This window comes from Apodemus sylvaticus, chromosome X, assembly GCF_947179515.1.
Source record: "Apodemus sylvaticus chromosome X, mApoSyl1.1, whole genome shotgun sequence".
In the NCBI taxonomy this organism is placed as follows: domain Eukaryota; kingdom Metazoa; phylum Chordata; class Mammalia; order Rodentia; family Muridae; genus Apodemus; species Apodemus sylvaticus.
The window spans coordinates 147,741,345-147,765,299 of NC_067495.1; the positions used below are offsets into that span (position 1 = coordinate 147,741,345).

General features: G+C 39.0%; 1 protein-coding gene across 4 annotated transcripts in view; it reads left to right on the plus strand.

Annotated features, from left to right (window-relative positions):
* The window catches only part of Mtm1 (myotubularin 1), a 108,124-nt gene extending 84,407 nt beyond the window's left edge, over nt 1-23,717 (plus strand). For all 4 annotated transcript variants that reach the window (XM_052170658.1, XM_052170657.1, XM_052170659.1 and 1 more), the window contains 6 exons: nt 699-884; nt 3,425-3,631; nt 5,387-5,479; nt 6,151-6,264; nt 16,452-16,628; nt 22,490-23,717. In XM_052170658.1, the coding sequence (XP_052026618.1) occupies nt 699-884; nt 3,425-3,631; nt 5,387-5,479; nt 6,151-6,264; nt 16,452-16,628; nt 22,490-22,657 (945 nt within the window). In that variant the 3' untranslated portion in view covers nt 22,658-23,717. The remainder of the gene's footprint in view (nt 1-698; nt 885-3,424; nt 3,632-5,386; nt 5,480-6,150; nt 6,265-16,451; nt 16,629-22,489) is intronic.
* Nucleotides 23,718-23,955: the final 238 nt, after the last annotated feature.

Genomic DNA, 23,955 nt, shown 5'->3' on the forward strand with positions numbered 1-23,955 from the left:
ACATCTGTTTTGTAGCATTCCTATAAGAGGTAAAATTACAAAGCATGTCACAGAGCCTCATCAGATGGTGGTCACTGTTAGCCATTGTAAGAGAGTCTGGCTCTTTTTACTCTGTTAGACCTACGTAGTGAACCCTGTTTTACAGGACAGGACACTGGTGCTTCAAGTTTAGTGTCTGGCACTAGATCATTAGGTGACAAGAGACTGAAGCTAAGCTGTTGGCCCCATGTCTAACTCCAAAAACTGTTTTTCCTCTAACACATTATAGCCTATGTGAATGTTCACAATGTTAGAGTGCCCACTGCCATACCAATATGACGACCTCTTCCCCAAACAGTGCAATAATAACCACAAAATTGTTGGAAGAGGACTTTTCAAAGCTATTCTTGCTTTCCCAGATCTAGAAAAGGTAATGATTATAGAACATTTTGAAGGAAATACAGCTAATAAATTCAGTTGTCGGCCACTCCCCATCCCCACACACACCAGGAAATTGCCAGCCTTTCATATTTTTCTCTAGCTCGAAGTATAACTCAGGTTGCTAAGGATTTGTACTGGATAGGAAGTCAAAAAATCTCATTAACTATGTAAATGAGAGAGGTTTGGGAAAAAATTTTGAATGTACATGAGATATTTTGGCTAAGTAAGTTACTGATAAACTACAAAACCCATGTGATTCTAATCTTGTTGTTTCTTAGGCAACAGGAGGAGGATATGAAAGTGATGATGCATATCAGAATGCAGAACTTTCTTTCTTAGACATTCATAATATTCACGTTATGCGAGAATCTTTAAAAAAAGTAAAAGATATTGTTTATCCCAACATAGAAGAATCTCATTGGTTGTCCAGTTTGGAGTCTACTCATTGGTTAGAACACATCAAGGCAAGTATACTTTAAAAATATGTGCAAGTATAGAAAGAAGAATAAATATTTTGAAGGTTATATTTTTCCTTAAATATTTAAAAATTGTATGCTCTAAGTGAGACTGTAGTAGAAGATTCTACATTGGATAGCTTTATGTTTCTTATAATTTGCTTAGCTAAATTGAAGATTTTATAACATCATTATATCTTATTTTTAGAGTCTGTAAAGCTGTCTCTTCCAATCTTGTCAGTAATAGTTTCATGTGGGTTTATTTAGGAATAGCCAATTTATTATTCAACTATTATTAGGTGTATCCCTCAGAGACCTAGACAGAGGTGCACTTTCTTTGTCATTTTCCTTTTAACAATTTATTACTGACTAATTTTAAAGACTAGGTTTTGCATTGTAATTATATTCAATCAATCATTTGTCCCAATAGAAACATAAAACTAGTCTTTTTAAAGTACAGGTGTTAGAAACTATGTTAGCAGACTGGCATTTTTAAAAACCATATAGTTTTGTAAACAACCAACTGAAAGCATATTTTAAGCGTATAAATTATTAAGATACAGTGTTCTCTAGTGAGATTATACTTTTTATCTTGTATTTTTAAATATTTTCCTTTCTAACTTTTTAAATTTACCATCCTCAAAAATTTGATTACAAAATAATTAATTGTGGCAACTGATTATAATGTAGTATCCTGAATGGAAGTGTAGAAAAGAAAAGGGCACTAGGTTAAGAACTAAGGAATAAATAAAAAGGACTTGAAGTTGCTCAGAGTCAACGTTGGGCCTACACATACACCTACACCCACATACACCTGCACACACAGGCTAACAGTAGCCCCCAACTCCCAAAAAGGGCTAGATAAAAGAGGAAGCAGTGAAAAGTCATATGAATTTAATAAATAACTTTTAAGTCTTGGGATACTTCTGCCTGTTTTCAGAGAAAGAACTTAGATGTTTTATTCAGGAAAGCATCACAATTTTGAAAGTGTAGTATATTGGAATTTTTACATCAGTAGAAAATTGTTGTAAATAACTTGACTGTAGAGGAAAAGTTACATCTATATAATGAAGTGCTGTCACAAAGTAAATCAGGTCTTGTGTTTGCTAATAACATGAGGAAATGCTCAGAAGCCCAATTAAAGAATCCAGGGGAATTTATAAATGCCTTCCAACTTTTTTTCTTCATTCTTTCTGCAAAGTGGAATATTTTCATCTCTTTTTTTTTCTTTTAGAGAAATAGGGGAAGTAGAAAGGGAGAAGAAAGAGGGAGTGAGGAGCGGGAAGGGAGAGAGAATGAATACATGCATATAGACATGTATCAGAAACCTTAGGGAGGTGGGGGAGGCTCCTATCCTGCAGCAGAAAGAAGACTGGATGCAAGTCGAACTGATCCCTTTTCTCAGGTGAGGGGGATTTAGAAGCAACAAAAGAAATTATGGCTGTTCTTTCACATGAGTCACTTCCACAGAAACTCATGTAACTGAGAAGGCTGGGCAGCCCACGTGGGCACGGGGAAGGACATGCACCTCAGTGTTTCTCACATCAGTTGAGGATAGTAGAGCAGGTGCAGCACTTGGGCTATATTCTTCTGTAAGCTCTGGGGCATGCCATTTTCATCTCTTCTCAGGTTCTCAAGGCCTCTTAGGAAACTTCTTGTCTATTCCTTATCTTCATTAGTAAGAACTACTGGCTAGAGCCTGCCACTTCCTTTTTCACAGAAGTGCTGGATTACTTGTTTTCACAATGTAGTTTAAAAAGTAGATAGTTATAGTTGCTCCAAGTCATAATGTTCGTGGGAATAAATAATTGGAAAGCATATAATATTTTCTAAAATAATTGCCTTTTTATTGTAAGTGAGAGATGCATCTTTGGGGAGAGTGGCCTCTAGAGTGTGCTAGAACACAAATTTTATTAAATTGGGCTCCAGTAATCTAGAATATTAGTTATGCTTCCCAGAGGTAGCACTTTCTGCAGAAGTGCATCAAGTTAATACTGCAAACAGAACTGGAAGGGTGTTCAGGGTGTCATTTTAGGGCTACTGACCTCTGCACATGTGCTTTTAATGGCCTGCCATCCATTGGTATCCTTACTTTCTTTCATGTTCGCTTGTCTCTTGAGAATTTATGTAAAAATAATGACCTTTGATATTTTCTATTTGTCAGATGGTTCACATACTCCAACATTTCTTTGAATAAGTTTCAGTATTTTGTTTTAGTTTCTTTGAATTAGTTAAAATAACCACAATGCATATCTGAGCATGTAGTTGTCCTTTGACCTCCACAAATGCGGTATGGTATCATACCCACACATACAAGAAGTTATATACAAATATGCACACAATAATATGTTTTTAAAAATCAACTCAAAATGACAAAAATATTCGAGTAACTGTTAAGCACTTGAGAAGATACAGAATTCATATAATACTAGATTGAATGTGAGGTGGTATAACTATTTTCCTTAAAAGTTTGAGTGTTGTTCTACACATTGACGTAGTATCCATGCTCCCTGCTGCTTCCTACTGACTTACATGTTTTTCTTTGCCAGCTTGTTCTGACCGGTGCCATTCAAGTTGCAGACAAAGTTTCTTCAGGAAAGAGCTCAGTGCTAGTACACTGCAGTGATGGATGGGACAGGACTGCTCAGCTGACGTCCCTGGCCATGCTGATGCTGGATAGTTTCTACAGAAGTATTGAAGGCTTCGAGATATTGGTACAGAAAGAGTGGATAAGTTTCGGACATAAGTTTGCATCTGTAAGTAAACACACTAAAAGCTGCCCTTTGAAATCAGTTGGGATTTGAAAAAATTGGTTTCTGTACTGTATAAGAAGTTGTCGAGCAAGATGGTACTAAGGAGGCAAAAGCTGATGGACCTCAATGAGTTCCAAGCCAGCCTAGTCTAAATAGCAAATTCCAAGTTAGCCAGGGTTACACAGGCCTTGTCTGGGAAAAAAACCACCCATGAAGAGCATATGAAACCCCCTTCATGATTTCAAAAACCTGTAAGGCCTTAGGTTAAGCCATATGTTCATCCATCTGTACTCTTCTAGTTAGACTTGAAAGCAATGTAATAAAGCCTGCAGAGGAATGTATAAATTGACACTTGGGAGGCTGAGGCAGGAAGATTGGAGTTAGTTCTAGCCAAGGCTACTCAGTATTCCAGGCCTAGGCTATAAAGCAAAATTGGTTTCAGAAAAAAAATAAAATAAAAAATGTTTAAATTAAAATTTCACAAAAGAAGATAGGATGACAGTTCTCTCTGAGCTAATATTACAACTCTTGGGAATAAATGTACTTCACAGAATGGTAGGGTTTTACATGAGGGTTTTTATTATTCTCGGACACACATTTAAAAAAAAAACAACTTGAGAAATGGTTCCGATTCAAATTCTTGAGTCTTGTCAATGGATACCCTTTGAATGAGCATCCTTTTAGAAGACTTATTTATTGGGGGTGGGGGCTGTCTGCACATTTGTTTGTGCACCAGATGCATGCAATATTCTTGGAAGCCAGAAGAGAGCATCAGATTCCCTAGGACTGCAGTTATAGCTAGTTGTTAGGCACCCTGTGGGTGCTGGTAAAGGAACCTAGATGACCTGTAAGAGTAGCAAGTGCTCTTAACTGCTGAACCTTATCTGTTACCCAGCTCCTTGGTGATTCTCAGAGGATACATATATCATACTAATAAAAATACCATTTGGTCACCTGTTAGCATTCATCCAAATTTCTCAAATGATATGTGCCACCACTGCCCAGCCTAGTGTATGGGTGTGTTAGTATGTTAGTATGCACATAGCTGTGTGTATATATGTGTATATACACATATATGTGTATATATGTGTACACATAAATTTGGAGGCCAGAGGTCAGCCTCAAGTGTCACTCCTCAAGAGTTTTTATTATTATTATTATTATTATTATTATTACTATTATTATTAAATAGGAACTCTCAAAGGGACCTGGGACCTTTGCTTGGGTTTGGATAGCTGGCCAGTGAGCCCCAGGAATCCTCCTATCTCCAGGGTCACACACCAGGGTTGTGGTTGGTTGGTTTTGCTATGACTTCTGGAAATTGAACTCAGGTCCTCATGCTTGCCTAGCTATCACTTTATTAAGTAAATACCCTGCAATCCCTCCCTCCCACTGAACTGTCATTATTCAGATGGTGAAATGGCTCAGTTGTTAAAGGTGCTTCCTACCAGGCCTGATGGCATGAGTTCAATCCTGGAAACTCACATTGTAGAAGAGAATCAACACTTGAAAGTTGTCTTCTGACTTCTATACACATGTAGGAATCAGGCCCATGTGCAAACAAACACACGCATACATGTAATTTTTAAAATTGCCATTATTATGTTGTTTCTCTGTATTTCCATGGCAACATTCATAATTTACTGTCTGAGCTTGGCATTAGAAGGCAAGTTGCTGAGTTACATTTTAACATTTTGTAAGTTATATGCCTTTTCTATTTTATACCCATGAATTAAATCATCTTCATTAATATTTCAGAGAATAGGTCATGGTGATAAAAACCATGCTGATGCTGACCGATCTCCTATCTTTCTTCAGTTTATTGACTGTGTGTGGCAGATGTCAAAACAGGTAAGAATGTATAAACGGATGTACATTCAATGTTTACAGTGTTATAACATCTGAAATTTGTCTACAAAATAATGCAGCACATAAATAAAGATGGCATAGGCCTGGCCCTGAGTAAAAATACTCATTGAATCCCAACAAGGGGGACATAGAAAGTTATTTTTTTTAATTACTACTACTATGTATGTTTAGAATTCAACACAAATATGGTTTAAAAAATTGGATTTTTAACTGGATTATCTGTTCTAGTGGATGGCCAGCAGCATGACCAATTACTTGGCTTCTTTGTGTAAGCATGTTTGCGAACTTTTAATACTTTAAAAAGTAAACTTGGCCACTTTTTACTTTTTATTCCTTGACATGACAGTTATGTATATTAGTCTTACATTAAATACAAACAAACAAACAAAACTAAGCCCTCTAGGGTCTGTGCAGATGGCAGCTCTGCTGGCCTTCCCAGAGGTGCAGCGTGGCAGCACTTACTCTTGCCATCAATGCAGGCGACTTTTCTTGCCATGATGTGCATATATATTTGCATGTTTCTTTTAATTTAATGATTTCCTCCTTTGACACTCACTGACCAACATGGTCTGTGAGAAACCATGCATTTTGTCTTTCTTGAGAGAATACACTCAACTTTTCATGTTCTTCTTGCTTGTTTGTTTTTAATCTAGTTCCCTACAGCTTTTGAGTTCAATGAACGCTTTTTGATTACCATTTTGGATCATCTCTATAGCTGTCGATTTGGTACTTTCTTATTCAACTGTGAATCGGCTAGAGAAAGACAGGTGAGCAAAACACTACTGCTGATGTAAGAAGAGTATGAGTGTTTGAGGCACTGGTTTCACCCTCAACAAATAGGAATGATATTTTTAATTAATTAATTTTTTTGCACTCCATATTTTATTCCCCCCCACCTGCATCCACCCTCTTGATTGTTCCACATCCCCTACCTCCTCCACACCCCCTTGTCTCCATTTGGATGTACCCAGCCCCCACCCCACCTGACCACTAAACTCCCTGGGGCCTCCAGTCTCTTGAGGGTTAGGTGCATTATCACTGATTGAACACAAACCTGGCAGTCCTCTATTGTATGTGTGCTAGGGGCCTCAAATCAGCTGGTGTGTGCTGCCTGGTTGGTGGTCCAGTGTTTGAGAGATCTCTGGGGTCTAGATTAATTGAGACTGCTGGTCCTCCTACAGGGTCTCCCTCCTCCTCAGCTTCTTTCTGCCTTCCCTAATTCAACAGCAGGGGACAGCTGCTTCTGTCCATTAGTTGGGTACAAATATCTGTATCTGACTCTTTCAGCTGCTTGTTGGGTCTTCCAGAGTGTGGTCATGCTAGGTCCCTTTTAGTGAGTGCTCCATAGCCTCAGTAATAGTGTCAGGCCTTGGGACCTCCCCTTGAGCTGGATTCTACTTTGGGCCTGTCTCTTGGACCTTCTTTTCCTCGGGCTCCTATCCATTCCCTTCCCTGTAATTCTTTCAGACAGGAACAATTATGGGTCAGAGTTACGACTGTGGGATGCCCCCCCCCTCCCTCACTTGATGCCCTGTCTTTCTGCTAGAGGTGGGATCTACAAGTTCCGTCTCCCTACTGTAAGGCATTTCATCTAAGGTCCCTCCCTTTGAGTCCTGAGAGTCTCTCACCTCCCAGGTCTCTGGTGCATGCTGGAGGGTCCCCCCAACCTCCTATCTCCGAGGTTGCCTGTTTCCATTCTTTCTGCTGGCCCTCTGGGCTTCAGTCTTTTTCCCTCACCCAACACCAGATCAGGTTCCCCTCTCCTCCCTACTCCCTCCCCCTCCCTGTCCACTTTCCCTCCTAAGTGCGACTGAAGTATCCTCACTTGGGCACTTCAGCTTGTTGACCTTTTTGAGTTCTGTGGACTGTATTTTGGGTACTCTGTAAATTTTTTTGACTAACATCCACTTATTAGTGAGTACATACCATGTATGTCCTTTTGAGTCTTGCGTTATCTCACTCAGAATGATATTTTCTAGTTCTATCCTAGAACCATGCCTGCAAAACTCAGGATGTCCTTGTTCTTAATAGCTGAGTAGTATTCCATTGTGTAAATGAACCGCATTTTCTATATCCATTCTTCTGTCATGGGACATATGGGTTGTTTCCAGATTCTGGCTATCATAAATAAGGCTGCTATGAACAGAGTGGAACACTTGCTCCTGTGGCATGGTGGAACATCTTTTGGGTATATTCCCAAGTGTGGTATAGCAGGGTCTTCAGGTAGATCTATTTCCAATTTTCTGAGGAACCTCTAGATTGATTTGTAGAGTGGTTGTACCAGTTTTCAATCCCACCAGCAATGGAAGAGTGTTCCTCTTTCTCCACATCCTCAACAACATGTGCTGTCACCTGTGGTTTTGATCTTAGCCATTCTGATTGATTTAAGGTGGAATCTCAGGGTTGTAGCCAGATATAAAATTAATTCAAATAAATCAGTAGCCTTCCTTTACACAAATGATAAACAGCCTAAGAAAGAAATTAAGTAGACAGCTCCCTTCACAATAGCCACAAATAATATAAAATATCTTGGGGTAACTCTAACCAAACAAGTATGGCAATAACTTCAAGTCTCTCAAGAAAGAAATCGAGGAAGATCTCAGAAAATGGACAGATTTCCCATGCTCATAGATTGGCAGAATTAACATAGTAAAAATAAATGGCCATCCTACCAAAGGCAGTCTATAGATTCAATCCAATCCCCATCAAAATTCCAACACAGTTCTTCAAAGACATGGAAAAAGCAATTCTCAAATTCATCTGGAAAGGCAAAAATCCCAGAATAGTGAAAACAATTCTTAACAATAAAAGAACAGATGGGGTAGTCACCATCCTGACCTCAAGCTTAACTACAGAGCAACAGTGATAAAAACTGCATGGTATTGGTACAGAGACAGATATGTTGATCAATGGAATATGATTGAAGACCCGAAATAAAACCACACACTTATGGACACTTGATCTTTGACAAAGAAGCCAAAAGTATACAATGGAAAAAGGAAAGCATCTTCAATAAATGGTGCTGGCTGGCTGTTTGTAGAAGAATGCAAATTGATCCACTCTTATCTCCCTGAACAAAGCTAAAGTCCAAGTGGATCAAGGACCGCCACATAAAACCAGATACACTGAATCTAATAGAAGGGAAAATGGAAAAGAGCCTTGAACTCCTTGGCACAGGGGAAATTTCCTAAACAGGACTCCAATGGCTCACCTTCTAAGATCAAGAATTGATAAATGGGATCTCATGAAACTGGAAAGCTTCTGTGAAATAAAGGACATAGTCAATAAGACAAATCGGCAACCTACAGATTGGGGAAAAAAACTTCATTAACCCCACATCCAATAGAGGGCTAATATCCAAAATATATAAAGAACTCAAGAAACAATCACCAAAAAAAAAAAAAAAAAAAACCAAACAACTCAATCAAAAATGGGGTATAGAACTAAACTGAGATTTCACAACTGAGGAATCTTGAATGGCTGAGAAGCACCTAAAGAAATGTTCAGAGTCCTTAGTGATCAGAAAAATGCAAATCAAAACGACCCTGAGATTCCACCTTACACCAATAGGAGTGATTTTTAAAATATATAAGTTATCCCTCGTGAAAAGCTATGTAAAGGGAATTTTAAAAATCATTGAGAATTTTATAGAGTATATTTTGATAATATTCTTTCCAATCCCCAGTTCCTCCTAGTTCTTACCTACCTCACTTGATATTATTTCTCTCTTTGAAAAACAAAAGAGAAAAAGAAAAGGGCCACTAAAAACATGGAGTATGGTCACACTGTGCTGAAGAAATGGATTGTCCCTCTCCCAACAACTATCACTTTAAAATAGCTTCATGGTGAGGGGTGAGACTTTGTGTCTACTTCCCCTCCTCCTTTCTGAGATTTTTGTCTGGAGTTTACTGTTTCCCAGAATTCAGCCACCAACTCTGGCTCTTACAGACTATCTGTCTAGGAGATGTAGAAGTGTTATGTAGTTATGCACTGTTAAGGGAATGGAAAACAATACATTTTAAAAGGGAAATGTAGAATTAACATCAAAGTCAGAAATTTCATTTCTTGGTTATGTATATAATTTTTAAAGAATGGAGGGAGGAGGGGAGAGCCAAACATAGTAGCTGGAGCCTAGAATCCCAGCAGTTGGGAGGCTAGGGTAAGCATCACTAGTTTCAAGTCAGACAAGTTACATGGAGAGTTCCAGGGTAGGCTGTTCTACATATTAAGTCCTGTCTCCAAACAAAATAAATACAAAATGCAAGAACATTGATGTATAGCCTAAAATTAAATTAAGTATATATGTATAAGGGGTATATAAAACATTGAATTTTATGCTTTGACTGGATTCCATCTCTAAGATATCTCATTATCTATATGCAAATATTCCAAAATCAGAAGAAAAATTCAAAAGGCAAATCCCTTCTGGTTCCAAGAATTTTGGGTATGAGATACTTACTCATCCTGTATTTGTGAAAACAGAAATCAAGACAACTTGGGAATCTTCAATGACAATATTGCATAGATAACTTATAAGTGAATAGTTTCAAGCCGGCTTTCTCCAGCTACCAAACTGGCAAATATCTATGAAAGAGGAACAAGGATCCTCTCAAACACACATAGTATAAAGAATGACCTGTCTCATGTGCTGGGGAGATAGCTCAGTTGGTAAAATGTTTACAGTGCGAACATGAGGATCTGAGTTCAAGTCCTAGTACCCACATAAAACCCTACGCAAAGGGGAGCATGCATGTGATCCCCGTACTATGCATGTGTAGTCAGCAGGACCCCTACATCTAACTAGCCATTCTAGCTCAGTTGGTAAGGTCTAGGCTATTGAGAGAGCCCAGGCCAATGAGAGACCCTGTGTGTAAAGAGATGGACAGCATTTCTTAGAATGACACCTGGTTGGTGACTATCCTGCACACATATTCATACACATGAGCCTGTGCACTTGTATACACAAACACATTTGAAAAATGACCTACTTCCCTCATTGTACCTTCCTTGGGATGTGGCCAAAATATGCACTCCATGAAAACAAAAAGTAAGACTTCACAGAATCCCCAGAGTGAGAGCTCCAGCACAGCAGTCCTAAATGAGAACTGACCACAGAGCACAGGAACAACTGTGTAAGTTGAAGCCCCTATGACAGAGAGAGATGTTGGGGTCATCTGATGGGCTTAAGATTCTTTAGGGGCATGTGATACACTAAGGAGAACTTAGCATTGAGTTAGTCAGTACCAAGAAAAGTAAATAGACAGTTGTGAAATCAAGAGAAAAATCAATGAGTGAAGGAAAAGGAAAGCAATCACAGGATGGAGACTGGAGAGCGCAGCTGCAAACAGCAGGTGCTTAGTCATCAGAATCAAACTGCTAAATGCTGAGCTAATCAGAGCTGTGCTATGGATTGGGAATGTGTGGCAGAAAAAAATCGAGTCTGTCCATGGGGCAGGAATGGGGGAAAGTCATATGACTGTGTCAGTAGTCAACACCTGCAACTGGATAGCTATGTGGTATTAATAAAGGCATGCACTTAGGGGAAAAGAAGACAAGTAGCAAATAAATCAATTAAAAACCCAAGTTGGCTCAGGCTTTATGGAAGACAGTATGAAATTTTCTTTGAAAATTAAAAACAGAACTACTCTATGATCCAACAAGCCTGCTACTACTGTTTGGATATCCAAAGGAAATCAAAGCCAGGCCTGGTATGTCAGGCCTGTAATCCCAGCTACTATGGAGACTGATGTAGGAGTACCATAAATTAAAAGACTCTCTGGGCTACAAAGCAAGATCAAGGCTGGCCTTGTGACTTGGTGAGAACTTGTCCTATTTTTTTTTAAGGGGACAGAGATACCTTAGTGAATGGATAAAAGTGCCTACCTCAAAAGCCTGGGTGACCTGAGTTCAATACTGTCTTAGGGTTATTTCTACAGCAATGAAACCAAGACCAAAGCAAGTTGGGAGGAAAGAATTTATTCAGCTTATACTTCCATATCACTATTCACCACTAAAGAAAGTCAAGACAGGAACTCACAGAGGCAGGAGCTGATGCAGAGGCCATGGAGGGTGCTGCTTACTGGCTTTCTCTTATGGTTTGATCAGCCCACTTTCTTACAGAACTGAGGACTACCACTCACAAAGGGCTCATCCTTCCCCAACCAATCACTATAATTAAGAAAATGCACCCTGAGCTTATGAAAGTATTTTCTCAATTGAAATACCTCTTCCCTTCTCTCACATAACTCTAGCTTTTGTCAGGTTGACATAAAAATTAGCCAACACAGTGGTGATTGTTTCTTCTGGTTTTTGTTCCCCAGAACCAGGTGATTTTGAATAGGCTGATGTCCTGGATGATAAAAACTGTCTAGATGGCTACAAAAAATAAATTCCCCACAGCCCAATTGTATGAAGCTTTTTCTTTTTTTTAATTTTAATATTTTTATTTTCTATATTCTTTGTTTACATTCCAAATGATTTCCCCTTTCCCAGATCCCCCCTCCCCATATGTCCCATAAACCTACTTCTCTCCATTCCTTCTCCAATCACCTCCCTCCTTTTTCTCTGTCCTTATATTCCCCTCCAAAGCTAGATCAATCCTTTCCAGGATCAGGACCTTCTCCATACTTCTTCATGGGTGTCATTTGTTATGCGCTTTGTGCCTTGGGTATTCAGGGCTTCTGGGCTAATTAATATCCAATTATCAGAGATTGCATTCCATGTGTATTCTTTTGTGATTGGGTTACCTCACTTAAGGTGATATTTTCCAGATCAAATCATTTGCCTAAAAATTTTGTGAATTCATTGTTTCTAATTGCTGAGTAGTATTCCATTGTGTAAATATACCACATTTTCTGTATCCATTCCTCCTTTGAGGGACATCTGGGTTCTTTCCAGCTTCTGGCTATTATAAATAAGGCTGCTATGAACATAATGGAGCATGTGTCTTTATTGCATGCTGGGGAATCCTTTGGGTATATGCCCAGGAGAGGTATAGCAGGGTCCTCTGGAAGTGTCATGTCCAGTTTTCTGAGGAACCGCCAGACTGATTTCCAAAGTGGTTGTACCATCTTACAGCCTCACCAGCAGTGGAGGTGTGTTCCTCTTTCTCCGCATCCTCTCCAACACACCTGCTGTCTCCTGAGTTTTTGACCTTAGCCATTCTGACTGGTGTAAGGTGAAATCTCAGGGTTGTTTTGATATGCATTTCCCTAATGACTGATGATGTTGAGCACTTGTTAAGGTGCCTCTTGGCCATCCCAATTTCTTCAGGTGAAAATTCTTTAACTCTGCACCCCATTTTTCAATAGGGTTATTTGGTTCCCTGGGGTCTAACTTCTTGAGTTCTTTGTATATATTGGATACTAGCCCTCTATCAGATGTAGGGTTGATGAATATCCTTTCCCAATTTGATGGTTGCGGTTTTGTCCTTTTAACAGTGTCCTTTGCCTTACAGAAACTTTGTGATTTTATGAGGTCCCATTTGTCAATTCTTGATCTTAGAGCATAAGCTATTGGTGTTCTGTTCAGGAACTTTCCCCCTGTGCCCATGTCCTCAAGGGTTTTCCCCAGTTTCTTTTCTATTAGTTTCAGTGTGTCTGGTTTTACGTGGAGGTCCTTGATCCACTTGGAGTGGAGTTTAGTACATGGAGATAAGAATGGATCAATTCGTATTCTTCTGCATGCTGACCTCCAATTGAACCAGCACCATTTGTTGAAAAGGCTATCATTTTTCCACTGGATGTTTTTGGCTCCTTTGTCGAAGATCAAGTGGCCATAGGTGTGTGGATTCATTTCTGGGTCTTCAATCCTGTTCCATTTGTCCACTTGTCTGTCACTGTGCTAATACCATGCAGTTTTTAACACTATTGCTCTGTAGTATTGCTTGAAGTCAGGGATACTGATTCCCCCACAATTTCTTTTGTTGTTGAGAATAGTTTTAGCTATCCTGGGTTTTTTGTTATTCCAGATGAATTTAAGAATTGCTTTTTCTAACTCTGTGAAGAACTGAGTTGGGATTTTGATGGGGATAGCATTGAATCTGTATATTGCTTTTGACAAGATGGCCATTTTAACTATATTAATCCTGCCAATCCACGAGCATGGAAGATTTTTCCATTTTCTGAGGTCTTCTTCGATTTCCTTCTTCAGAGATCTGAAGATCTTGTCATACAGATCTTTCACTTGTTTGGTTAGAGTCACCCCAAGGTACTTTAAACTGATTGTGGCTATTGTGAAGGGTGTCATTTCCCTAACTTCTTTCTCAGCCTGCTTATCCTTTGAGTATTACGAAGCTTTTTCTAATTGAGGCTCCCTCCTCTCTGAAGACCCTAGTTTGGGTCATCAAGTTGGCATAAAAGTAGCCAACAAAAATCCCTAAAAACAATATCGTGGTGGAAGGAGAGGACAGTCTCTGATCACTACACTTGAGTTATGGCATACATGTGCCTGCACTCACACATTACACTAAGTACTTTTTAAAGAAATAAAGTAAGTAAAATACTCTTAAAGTGGGCTGGTCCTATATTTAAATTCCTGTAGCACAAAAAGGAACAAGAGAAATCACATTGGAGGATAGAAGAGATAAGTGCAGTCACACTTACAGAAACAGTATTCACAGAAGCCAAAATACAGAATCTGGAATCACTTTAAATACACATGGGCAGATGAATAACAAAGAAAACGTAATGCGCTCCATGGTATAATAGAATATTATTCACCCTTAAAAATGGCATTCTGCCATTTGCAGCAACATGGGTAGAATTGGAGGGTTATATGAGTTAAGTCAGCCACAAAAACTTTTCAAGAAGAGTTGTATAAGTTGAACATACAGTAATGGAATGTTGGACAGTCAGCTGTGTTGGGATGATGGTAAAAAGATGCAGATCTTTGCTTATAGTGTGAATAGGTCATGGAATCCCTGCTACTGTTTGTGTGTAAAATGTTCTGTCATTGGTTCATATGCTCGAACTTTTTGGAAAGTGAGGCCTTACTGGAGGAAGTGGTCTTGTTTTTTTATTGCATGTATTTTACCACAATTTCACTATAAACTATGGAAAAGCCAAATCTAAGAATTAAAAATAATACAAGAAATAAATATACCAAAGTCAGAATCTGATTCTTTAATGATAAAGCATGATTGTACCATTTGAACTCACCTTATAAAGTTCATTTGTACTTTTATGGACAAACTTTGCACTGGGTTGTGCTTGTTAATGCACATTTCTGTTTAATATACATAGTTTTAAAAGTCAGACATTTGTACAGTTAGGAGAAAAAGCAGCCTTTTATCCCTCCCCCCCTCAGAAACTTTGGTTTGACTTTTTTAACCTAGTTTAAGATGTGACAACAAATGCAAACCTATGTATTTAAGGCTATCATGATTTACCATTTCTTTTTTTTTCTGCTTTTTTTTATTTGATATATTTTTTATTTACATTTCAAATGATTTCCCCTTTTCTGGCCCCCCACTCCCTGAAAGTCACATAAGCCCCTGTTCTCCCACCCACCCCTTCCCACTTCCCCGTTCTGGTTTTGCCGAATACTGCTACAGGAGTCTTTCCAGAACCAGGGACCACTCCTCTGTTCTTCTTGTACCTCATTTGATGTGTGGATTGTGTTTTGGGTGTTCCAGTTTTCTAGACTAATATCCACTTATTAGTGAGTGCATACCATGATTGATCTTTTGAGACTGGGTTACCTCACTTAGTATGATGTTCTCCAGCTCCATCCATTTGTCTAAGAATTTCATGAATTCATTGTTTCTAATGGCTGAATAGTACTCCATTGTGTATATATACCACATTTTTTGCATCCACTCTTCTGTTGAGGGATACCTGGGTTCTTTCCAGCTTCGGCCTATTATAAATAGGGCTGCTGTGAACATAGTGGAGCATGTATCCTTATTACATGCTGGGGAAAACCAAATAACCCTATTAAAAAATGGGGTACAGAGTTAAAGAATTTTCACCTGAAGAACTTCGGATGGTGGAGAAACATCTTAAGAAATGCTCAACTTCATTAGTCATTAGGGAAATGCAAATCAAAACAACCCTGAGATTTCACCTTACACCAGTCAGAATGGCTAAGATTAAAAATTCAGGAGACAGCAGGTGTTGGAGAGGGTGTGGAGAAAGAGGAACACTCCTCCACTGCTGGTGGGGTTGCAAATTGGTACAACCACTCTGGAAATCAGTCTGGCGGTTCCTCCGAAAACTGGGCACGTCACTTCCAGAAGATTTGCCATTTTATAAATGAATTAAACACGCTACAGGAATTTCTATTTATCTGTTAATGTTGGATTTTTTGCCTTCCTTTTTGACGTTATTACTAGAAAGTGTCCAAGTTTAATTTTGGTAATTTTGTTTCTTGTACTTTCTATTTCTCAGCTTTGTCTTTTCCACAGTTTATGATGAAGTTTTGGTAAAATGTATGCATTAAAAAACTTGTAAATATTTTATGAGAACATACCAGTTAAAATTGAAAACTTGGTGCAGTTATTTATCCAGAGTTTTTCAAATATCTGGATATGGTTATGCTGCAAATTAAAAATCTGGATGGTTGGTTAAAATAACTGTTCAAATACCTGTTATCAAGTAGACATAGGTTAAAATATTTCTAACAAATAGAAAAAGAATTGGAAACTCGGAATGGTCTCCTAATTTTTTTTGAATGGAATGAAGAAGACAGTGTGGCCCATCTGCTCGTAAGGTATTGTCTGTAGATCAGTAAATTGCATTCAATGGCACGGCATCCTGTTTCCCTGTATCCCAGCAGAAACAGTGGCTCTCAAGCTAGGCAGTTATAAGTAAGTGAATGTAAGTCCTCAGTGATGTTTTTTCTTAGTTTTGGAGGCTAATGTAAATATGTCAGTGAAGCTAATCTTGAAATATATTGTCACAGGTTTCTGGGTACTTTCTTGAGTGATTCACCTTTCTGCTTTCCCTCTGTATAGAAACTCACAGAAAGAACAGTATCTGTGTGGTCGCTAATTAACAGCAATAAAGACAAATTCAAAAACCCCTTCTATACAAAAGAAATCAATCGGGTTTTATATCCAGTTGCCAGTATGCGTCACTTGGAACTGTGGGTGAATTATTACATTCGATGGAATCCCAGGATCAAGCAACAAGTAAGTGAAACAACTCTTGAAGGACTGAATGAATGACTCCAGCCCAGCTTAGATGATGCTATTTTCTCACATTTTGAGACAAACACAGGAAAGATAAATACTTGCTTTTAAACTAACCTTAATTTAAAATTGTTGTGAATTACTTAACCATGAATTTTTAAGTTAAATTTTCTCTGTCCAGATGAATGCTGTAATAATGTAACTAATTTTAAAACCCTATAAAGTTTTAGTTTTCCTAGCTAGAGATTTCCTGTAATCACTTCAAATGCTCACACGACATTAGAAAACTTTGTACCGATTTCCCTGGCATGGTGGTGCACTGTTGTATTTCTAACACTTAAGAGGTGAAAGGTAGGAGAATCAGAAGTTCAAAGCTAGTCTTTGCTACATAGAGAATTTGAGGCCTACACGAGACCCTCTCTCAAAAGAAAAAGTTCTCTGCACTGACTAGACAATCTTAAGTGATCTTTTCGGTGCTCTGCTTGAGGTGTACATATGAAGTGAGCTGGCATGCTCCTTACTGAATATCTCTATATAAAATAAAGATACCAGTATACTAGTGGTTAGTAAATTTAGCTAGCCATTTATCAGTCAAAATGAAGGCAGATTTTTGAAGTGATAATATTCACATTTTAATAAAGACATTTCCAAGTGAGTTTCAAGCCAGCCAGGACTAGACAGTGAGTCTCTGTCTGAAAAAAAACAACAACAAGAACAACAACAACACTCATACGCACTAAACAGTGTTTGTCTTCTAAAATAAGCTCTTTCTATATTTGTCTTTGAGCTATTGGCTGTGAGGAACTATTGGCAGTGTCTGTGCAGATTCTACAATTACATCTCTATTCTTGTAGGAATTTGTGAAGTATAAGGAATTTTGAATTGCTCATTTCTGACTATTAAAAGTAACAATGGTTATGTAACAAGTCATTTGGTTTGGAGCCTTGTTGATTAGTTTTGTTTCATTTTGCTCATAAGGCAATTTGAAGGGACATCACCATCATCAGAACTTTAAAGTGTACCTCTCCACCCCTGTATTCTCTAAAGGTTTAGCAAAATAGTACCTTGACAAATAGAAATGTTTGTCCTTTAGGAGAACCTTTTACTTCAAACATTAATTGTTCTATATCATGATCCATTAGCATCTATTCAAAAAAGAAAATTACCTTCCCTTTGTAGATTTTTCTGACTTACAATATTCCTACACAAATTGATGTCACTGGGCACTTCACATTTTCTTATACAAAATGTAGAGTGTTCCTATGTTTCCTGCAGTGGGAGAACACAGGTATTAGAAAGAGATGGTCTCTGCCCACAAGTGTTTGCCTCCCCAGGCTGGTGGAGGCAGCCAGAAACATAAGCTGATGATTGCAGTGCACAGGGATGAAGCTGATAATAAAGGTGTGAATTAAATATGTGAGATGTCTTTAAAGATCTGCTTATGTAGAACATTATTTCATAAAGAGATTAAAGTCAAATCACATAGGACTTTCTAAATTATATAATGTATATAATGTAAAACTAAAAGAACGTACTTAACTGCTTAAAAGTTAAGTGATTATTCATTTGTGTGATCTAGAAAGCATTCAGTTGCTGGCCACCTACAGTATTCACAACACAATGATATGCTGCTACCCATGCTGAAAGATAAAAGAACATATAACCCCTCCCTATAATGAGCTCTTAACCTTAATGAAGACAAGGTGGCCTGTTCTTAAACGCAGACTTTGCCAGTCCTTGCTGTGATATCAAACTTACTAACTAAAAGGTAACAGCAGGGCCAATGACATATAAACCAGCTGACATGTGTGGTATTTAAGTCATTCCTACTAGAAGGGTTAAAAGGCATATGAATGCAAGAAATCATTTGAGGCTTAAAATGGTTCCATGATGAGCTCTCCTGGGGTGTGTGTGCTATGCTGAGTTGGCACACACTTTAGCTCACAGCTTGATGCCGGTCTTTCCATCCTATCAGAGATGGACTCCTCTGTTATATTCTTTAAGGTTTTTTGTGTATCTATAGGTTAATGACTTGTATTTTAGACTCATTACTCCACTGATCTTTTTCACATGTAAGTTTTTAATCTCTTTTATTGCTAATAGTTTAGAAAACTCATTTTAATCATATATTCATGCCACTGCCAAAAGATTGTTGTTATGTCTAATTTCTTTTCCTTAAGTATATGTGCTGATTCTAGTATTTAAACTGACTCAAATTTAATATTCATATGAAAGATGATTTTTAAATAACCTAAACAGTTTGGAAAAATATCAAGGAAGAACTTGCCCTCCTATGTATGTCAAGAGGTATATATGATCCAGACTTAGCCACTGATAAGGAATCCACATCCCTGTAAGCAACCCTAATTAAATTAATCAGGTTACCAGGAAAAAGGGCCATGAAAGTTGGAAGCAAAGAGTAGTTAGAAAGAGAAAACAAATTAGTGGGAGTGGAGAGCAGACAGCTCCAAAGTACATTATCATGTGTATAAAAGGTTATGATGAAACTATTTTGTATAATTAGTGCATGATAACATATAAAACAAAACTTGATATGACCTAGGAACAGATCAGTGTGGCTGTGGAGACTTGGTATAATAAGAAGGTGGCATTATTTATTCTGTTAATAATGTCAGGATCTCAAATGTCCAACCAAAGCACCTAAGGCTGCCCTCCAGCTCCTCCTGCTCTCATCTTCATTTCAGCTCAGGGCATCACCTCTAGTCACCCTATCAGGAAATCTAGAGTCATCTTTGATTCCTTCCTGTCTCTCACCCCATGGTCAGTGTGCTGAGGGAACTAATTTGACTGTCAGAATATATAGGACATGGCGAAGGAGGGCTGGAGAGATGGTTCAGTGTTTAAGAACACTTGTTGATATCTTCCAGAGGACCTGGACCCACATGGCAGCTTGCAACTGTCTGTAATTCTAGTCCTAGGGAGTGTAAAGCCCTCTTCTGCCCCTATGTGTACACCAGGCTTATACATTGTGCATATGCAGTCTTGCAAAAAATACCCATACATATAAAATTAATAGAACACACACACACACACACACACACATGCACATACACACATCTACACACTCGGTTTGTTTCTGCCACCACTTCGGGGTGGGCTGTTTGATAGCAGTACACTTCTAGATGGACTCCTGGGGACACCCTTGCTTCCTCTGAATCTGTCCTCAGCATGGCTGCCAAAGCAGCCCTTGTAATGTAGACATATGACTATAACACTTTTCCACACTGGCTAGGAAGTTGCTTATCTCATGCCAGACTCAAGGAGTCTTAACAGTGGCTTCTGAGGCCCTATGTGACCTTGTCCCTTTTCTGGTTTCCCTGTCTTAATAACTCTTTGTGAACACTTTTTAGCCACAGTAGCCTCTGTTCTTCCTCTGTTCCTCTCAAACTTTTCCTCTAAACTTGCTTTCTTCTTTAGTATTCTTCATTTGGTAAACCCAAATTAGAATTCCAGTGACAGCCCACATGTCCTTACTAGCTTATTCTGCTATCAGTCTTCTTCATAGAATTGCTGTTTCTTGTTCGTCTGTCGCCCCCTGGTGGAAGATATACAGCAGGCAGGAAATTAGGCTTTCTTGATCACTGAGCACCTAGACCAGCACCTGGCCCCTATTTGAACACAGAGAAAACTAGGCAGAGAGTATTAGTGAGCAGCACTGCATGGGTGTTGGTTGCTGTACCAGGTGTTCCTGCTTTGTTGAAGACAGCACTGGCACTGTACAGGGTGAGGAGGGCATTTTGGTAAATCTGTGAATCCTGAACAAGCCATCCACATGTTGTGGATGTAGCAGTCCCAATCAGAATGTGGAGGTGGATACATTCACAGCTATATTCAACCGATTCACAATTTGGAAGCCTGCAGTAGTTGAATGGCACCTGCTCCCTCCCCAAAGGAAATATGCAAACACTACAACTGTGACTGTTAATTATCTTTCTTGTTGCTGTAACAGAAATATCTGACACAAACATCATAAGGAGTTTGTTTGGGTTCACATGTGTGAACACAGTGAGCAGCATTGCAGGACAGGCCTGGTGGCAGGATGTGGGCCACAGTCAGTAAGGAGGATGAGCTCTGAGGCCCAGCTCTCTTTCTCCTTTTCATTCAGTCTGGTTCACACACATACACATACACACACACACACACACACACACACACACACACACAGAGAGAGAGAGAGAGAGAGAGAGAGAGAGAGAGAGAGAGAGAGAGAGAGACTGCTGCCACTCTCACTCAGAGTATGTGTATAAACCCTCTCAAATTTCCCAGAGACATACTGTTGTGTCCTAGGTGATTCCAAATGCAGTCAAGTTGACATGAAGATCATCTATTGCAGTTGGCTCATATTTGCAGTTGTAACTTAGACTGACCCTAAATCCTCTGATAAGCATTCTCCTAGGACAGAGGAGGAGATTTGCAACATGGGTATAGAGGAGGGAAAAGAGCCATACACAAAGCAGATAGAGAGACCAGTGTGGAATTTTCATGGGCCAAGAGGTTAGCTGGAGCCATCAGAAACAGAGCAAGGAAGGATTCTCTCCTAGTGCCTCCAAAGTGTGTGGCCCTGGTGATCCTCGACCAATCAGCTTTTACTTTGCAGAAATAAGGTGAGTTACTTTCAGTTTTAAGCCACCAAAGTTTCTATTCACTTGAGATAGTGGCCACAAGAAATTAAGGCACAGTGTCACTTCTCAAGGCTCAGACTTGCTGATCTTGAATCCTAGTCATATCAAATGCCTGGTGCTGGCAGGGGCCGTTCTGCTCAGCCTTTGCCAGCAGTTCCTGCTGTCACAGCTTTGTTGGCACTTGGGACTTGGCTTGACAGTTTAACATGGACAGTTCTGGGAGCTACTATATGTGCTAAATGAAAGCACTTTTAAAGACATTAGCTTTTATTTCTTCCTGTTTCATAAGTCACTCAAGCTTTCTGTAAAGCCGTCTGTGATGGCTTTGGAACATGAGTCTCCTGCAGAACTCTTGTCTTGTCCATCTTGAGCTGGGTGACGATTGCCTAAGTGTATACTTACATAGAGATTCATTGAGCTGGACATTTTAGGATGTGTGCACTCTGATTTGTGTCTCAGAGTAAAGGTTTACAGAAATGAAGATGCTGGCAAGGATCCCATTGTGCCTTTATCAATGTGACACAGACTCAGGGCACCCTCAGAACACTCCTGGAAGGGCCATGCTGGGGTTTGGGCAATTTGTACAGAGAGCTTTGCCACTGGAAAATAGAGTGTACACACTTGTTCACATATGCATTGCCATCTTTAAGTATTTCAGAGGAGCTCTGATTGTTGCTGAGTGCTTTCAGTATGGGCATGTCTGTGTTAACTGCCTTATTCTATAAGTGGGACTCAGCAATGACAGAATTTACAAAGCACAACAGTGAGCCAGATACGAGACATTGAATACAAAATTATATCAGTTACATAGATTTTTAAAAAGGCATAAATACACACTGTATTTTATTCTGGATACTCACCTCTAGGAAAAGCATCACAAGTCTACAGCGAAGGAAAGCCTCATGCCAGCTTGTAAAGAATTGTCCTTCAGAATAAAGGAGGGCAGTGGGCTGGGGCTAGGGCAACACAGAAATCTGAAGCTGTGTCTAGGCTGATGAATACTTAAAGATAGCAATGCATGTGTGAAGAAGTATGCACACTCTATTTCCCAGTGGCAAGTAATGGCCTCTGGTTTTTAGGACTGTGGCTGTTTTCCCCTTTGTGTCCACAGTGCAGTGTGTAAGGAAAGTATGTGTGTTTATCAGTTCTTAGGGACTTAAATCTAAAGGCAGTAGGCAGATGGCATAAAATATGACTTGTGTTTGTGATTCTTTATAGCAGCCCAACCCAGTGGAACAGCGCTACATGGAGCTATTGGCCTTGCGTGATGACTATATAAAGAGGCTTGAGGAATTGCAGCTGGCCAACTCCGCCAAGCTTTCGGATGCCCCCACTTCGCCTCCTGGTTCTTCACAGATGATGCCTCATGTGCAAACTCACTTCTGAGGACATCTCTGGCACTACACTTCAACTAGACAAGTGAAATAGCTGACTTTCCTTCTGGGCATGTGTACAAAGTAGGTTTAAAGTATCTGCCTCCATTTAGAAGTTGAACTAGCATCTTAGACTTTTGAGTATGTGCCTTCTGTAATACATATTATAAGAAATCTACAGTGTCTGTGGCAGTCATCAGGAAGGAGTCAAGAGGGGGTTCTACAAAATCCTCACACTTTTTTTACAAAGCACTTTTGCAAAGATAAAAGTTAAATTTAATTTACCTCTATAAAAATTCTAAATATACAGTATGTATTTTGTGGGCTTAATTGAAATGTTATTTTAAATCGGGGTGGGGGGTGGAGGGGAGATTTGTTTGTAAAATGGATTTTCCTCCAGCTGCTTACAACAGTTGCTTCGGATTATCTAAAATTAATCCAAATGTGAAAGATGGGTATTACTGCCAAAGCCAAACTGCACTCTACTTCTTCGTCAGATTCCAAGAGCAAAGCATTTAAATAATTGCCAATTTTTATGCCACCATAAGTGGTAAGGTAAAAAGAAAGATGAGCATTTCATCATTTTGAAGTTTTGAAAATAAAAGGTTCTCCCATCACTTTTCAAGAGAAGCATATTTTTATATTAAAGAAGCGATGAGGAATGATTTTTTTCCCTCAAATCTTTTTGAGCCTCTTTTTCTCAGCTTCGCTTTCTGAATTACCCCATGCGCTTGTCTAACACTGAGTCACACTCAGGGTGAAGCGAACCCATAACAGCACTGTGTGAGGAGCTGGCTGTCTTCTGCCGCTTAGAGGAATATGTTTGCAAACAGGCCTCCAGTCGGCTTATCTGCTGAAGTGTAGGGGCTCCGTCTCCGACGGATGAGCTAGGGCAGAGCACCTTTCTTTACAATAATGCCCCGTGTACATCTTTAGTGTATTCTTGAAAGTATTCTGTTTATGTGTCTCTGTTTAATTGGTGTTGGGCTCCCTCCCCCACGTGCGTGCATGAAAACTGGTTCTGCACATTCTTACTTGAAGTACTGGGCAATTTGCTTTTTCAGGTTTTTTTTTTTTTTCATTTTGCTTTATAGTATGAAATGAAATGTTAAATGCACAGTTCTATTTGATATCTAAACTAATTCATTTAGTAAATATATTTGTAAAAGCTAAAATTAAATCAATGTTTTACAGTGATTTGTAAAGGATTATTTATAGCAAATGTTTTTGTTTTCAGTGAATTAAGAGAGATTAAATTTATCTTTGTAAATTATTTTATGTCATAGCTTAATGGCCTACCAAATGAGACAT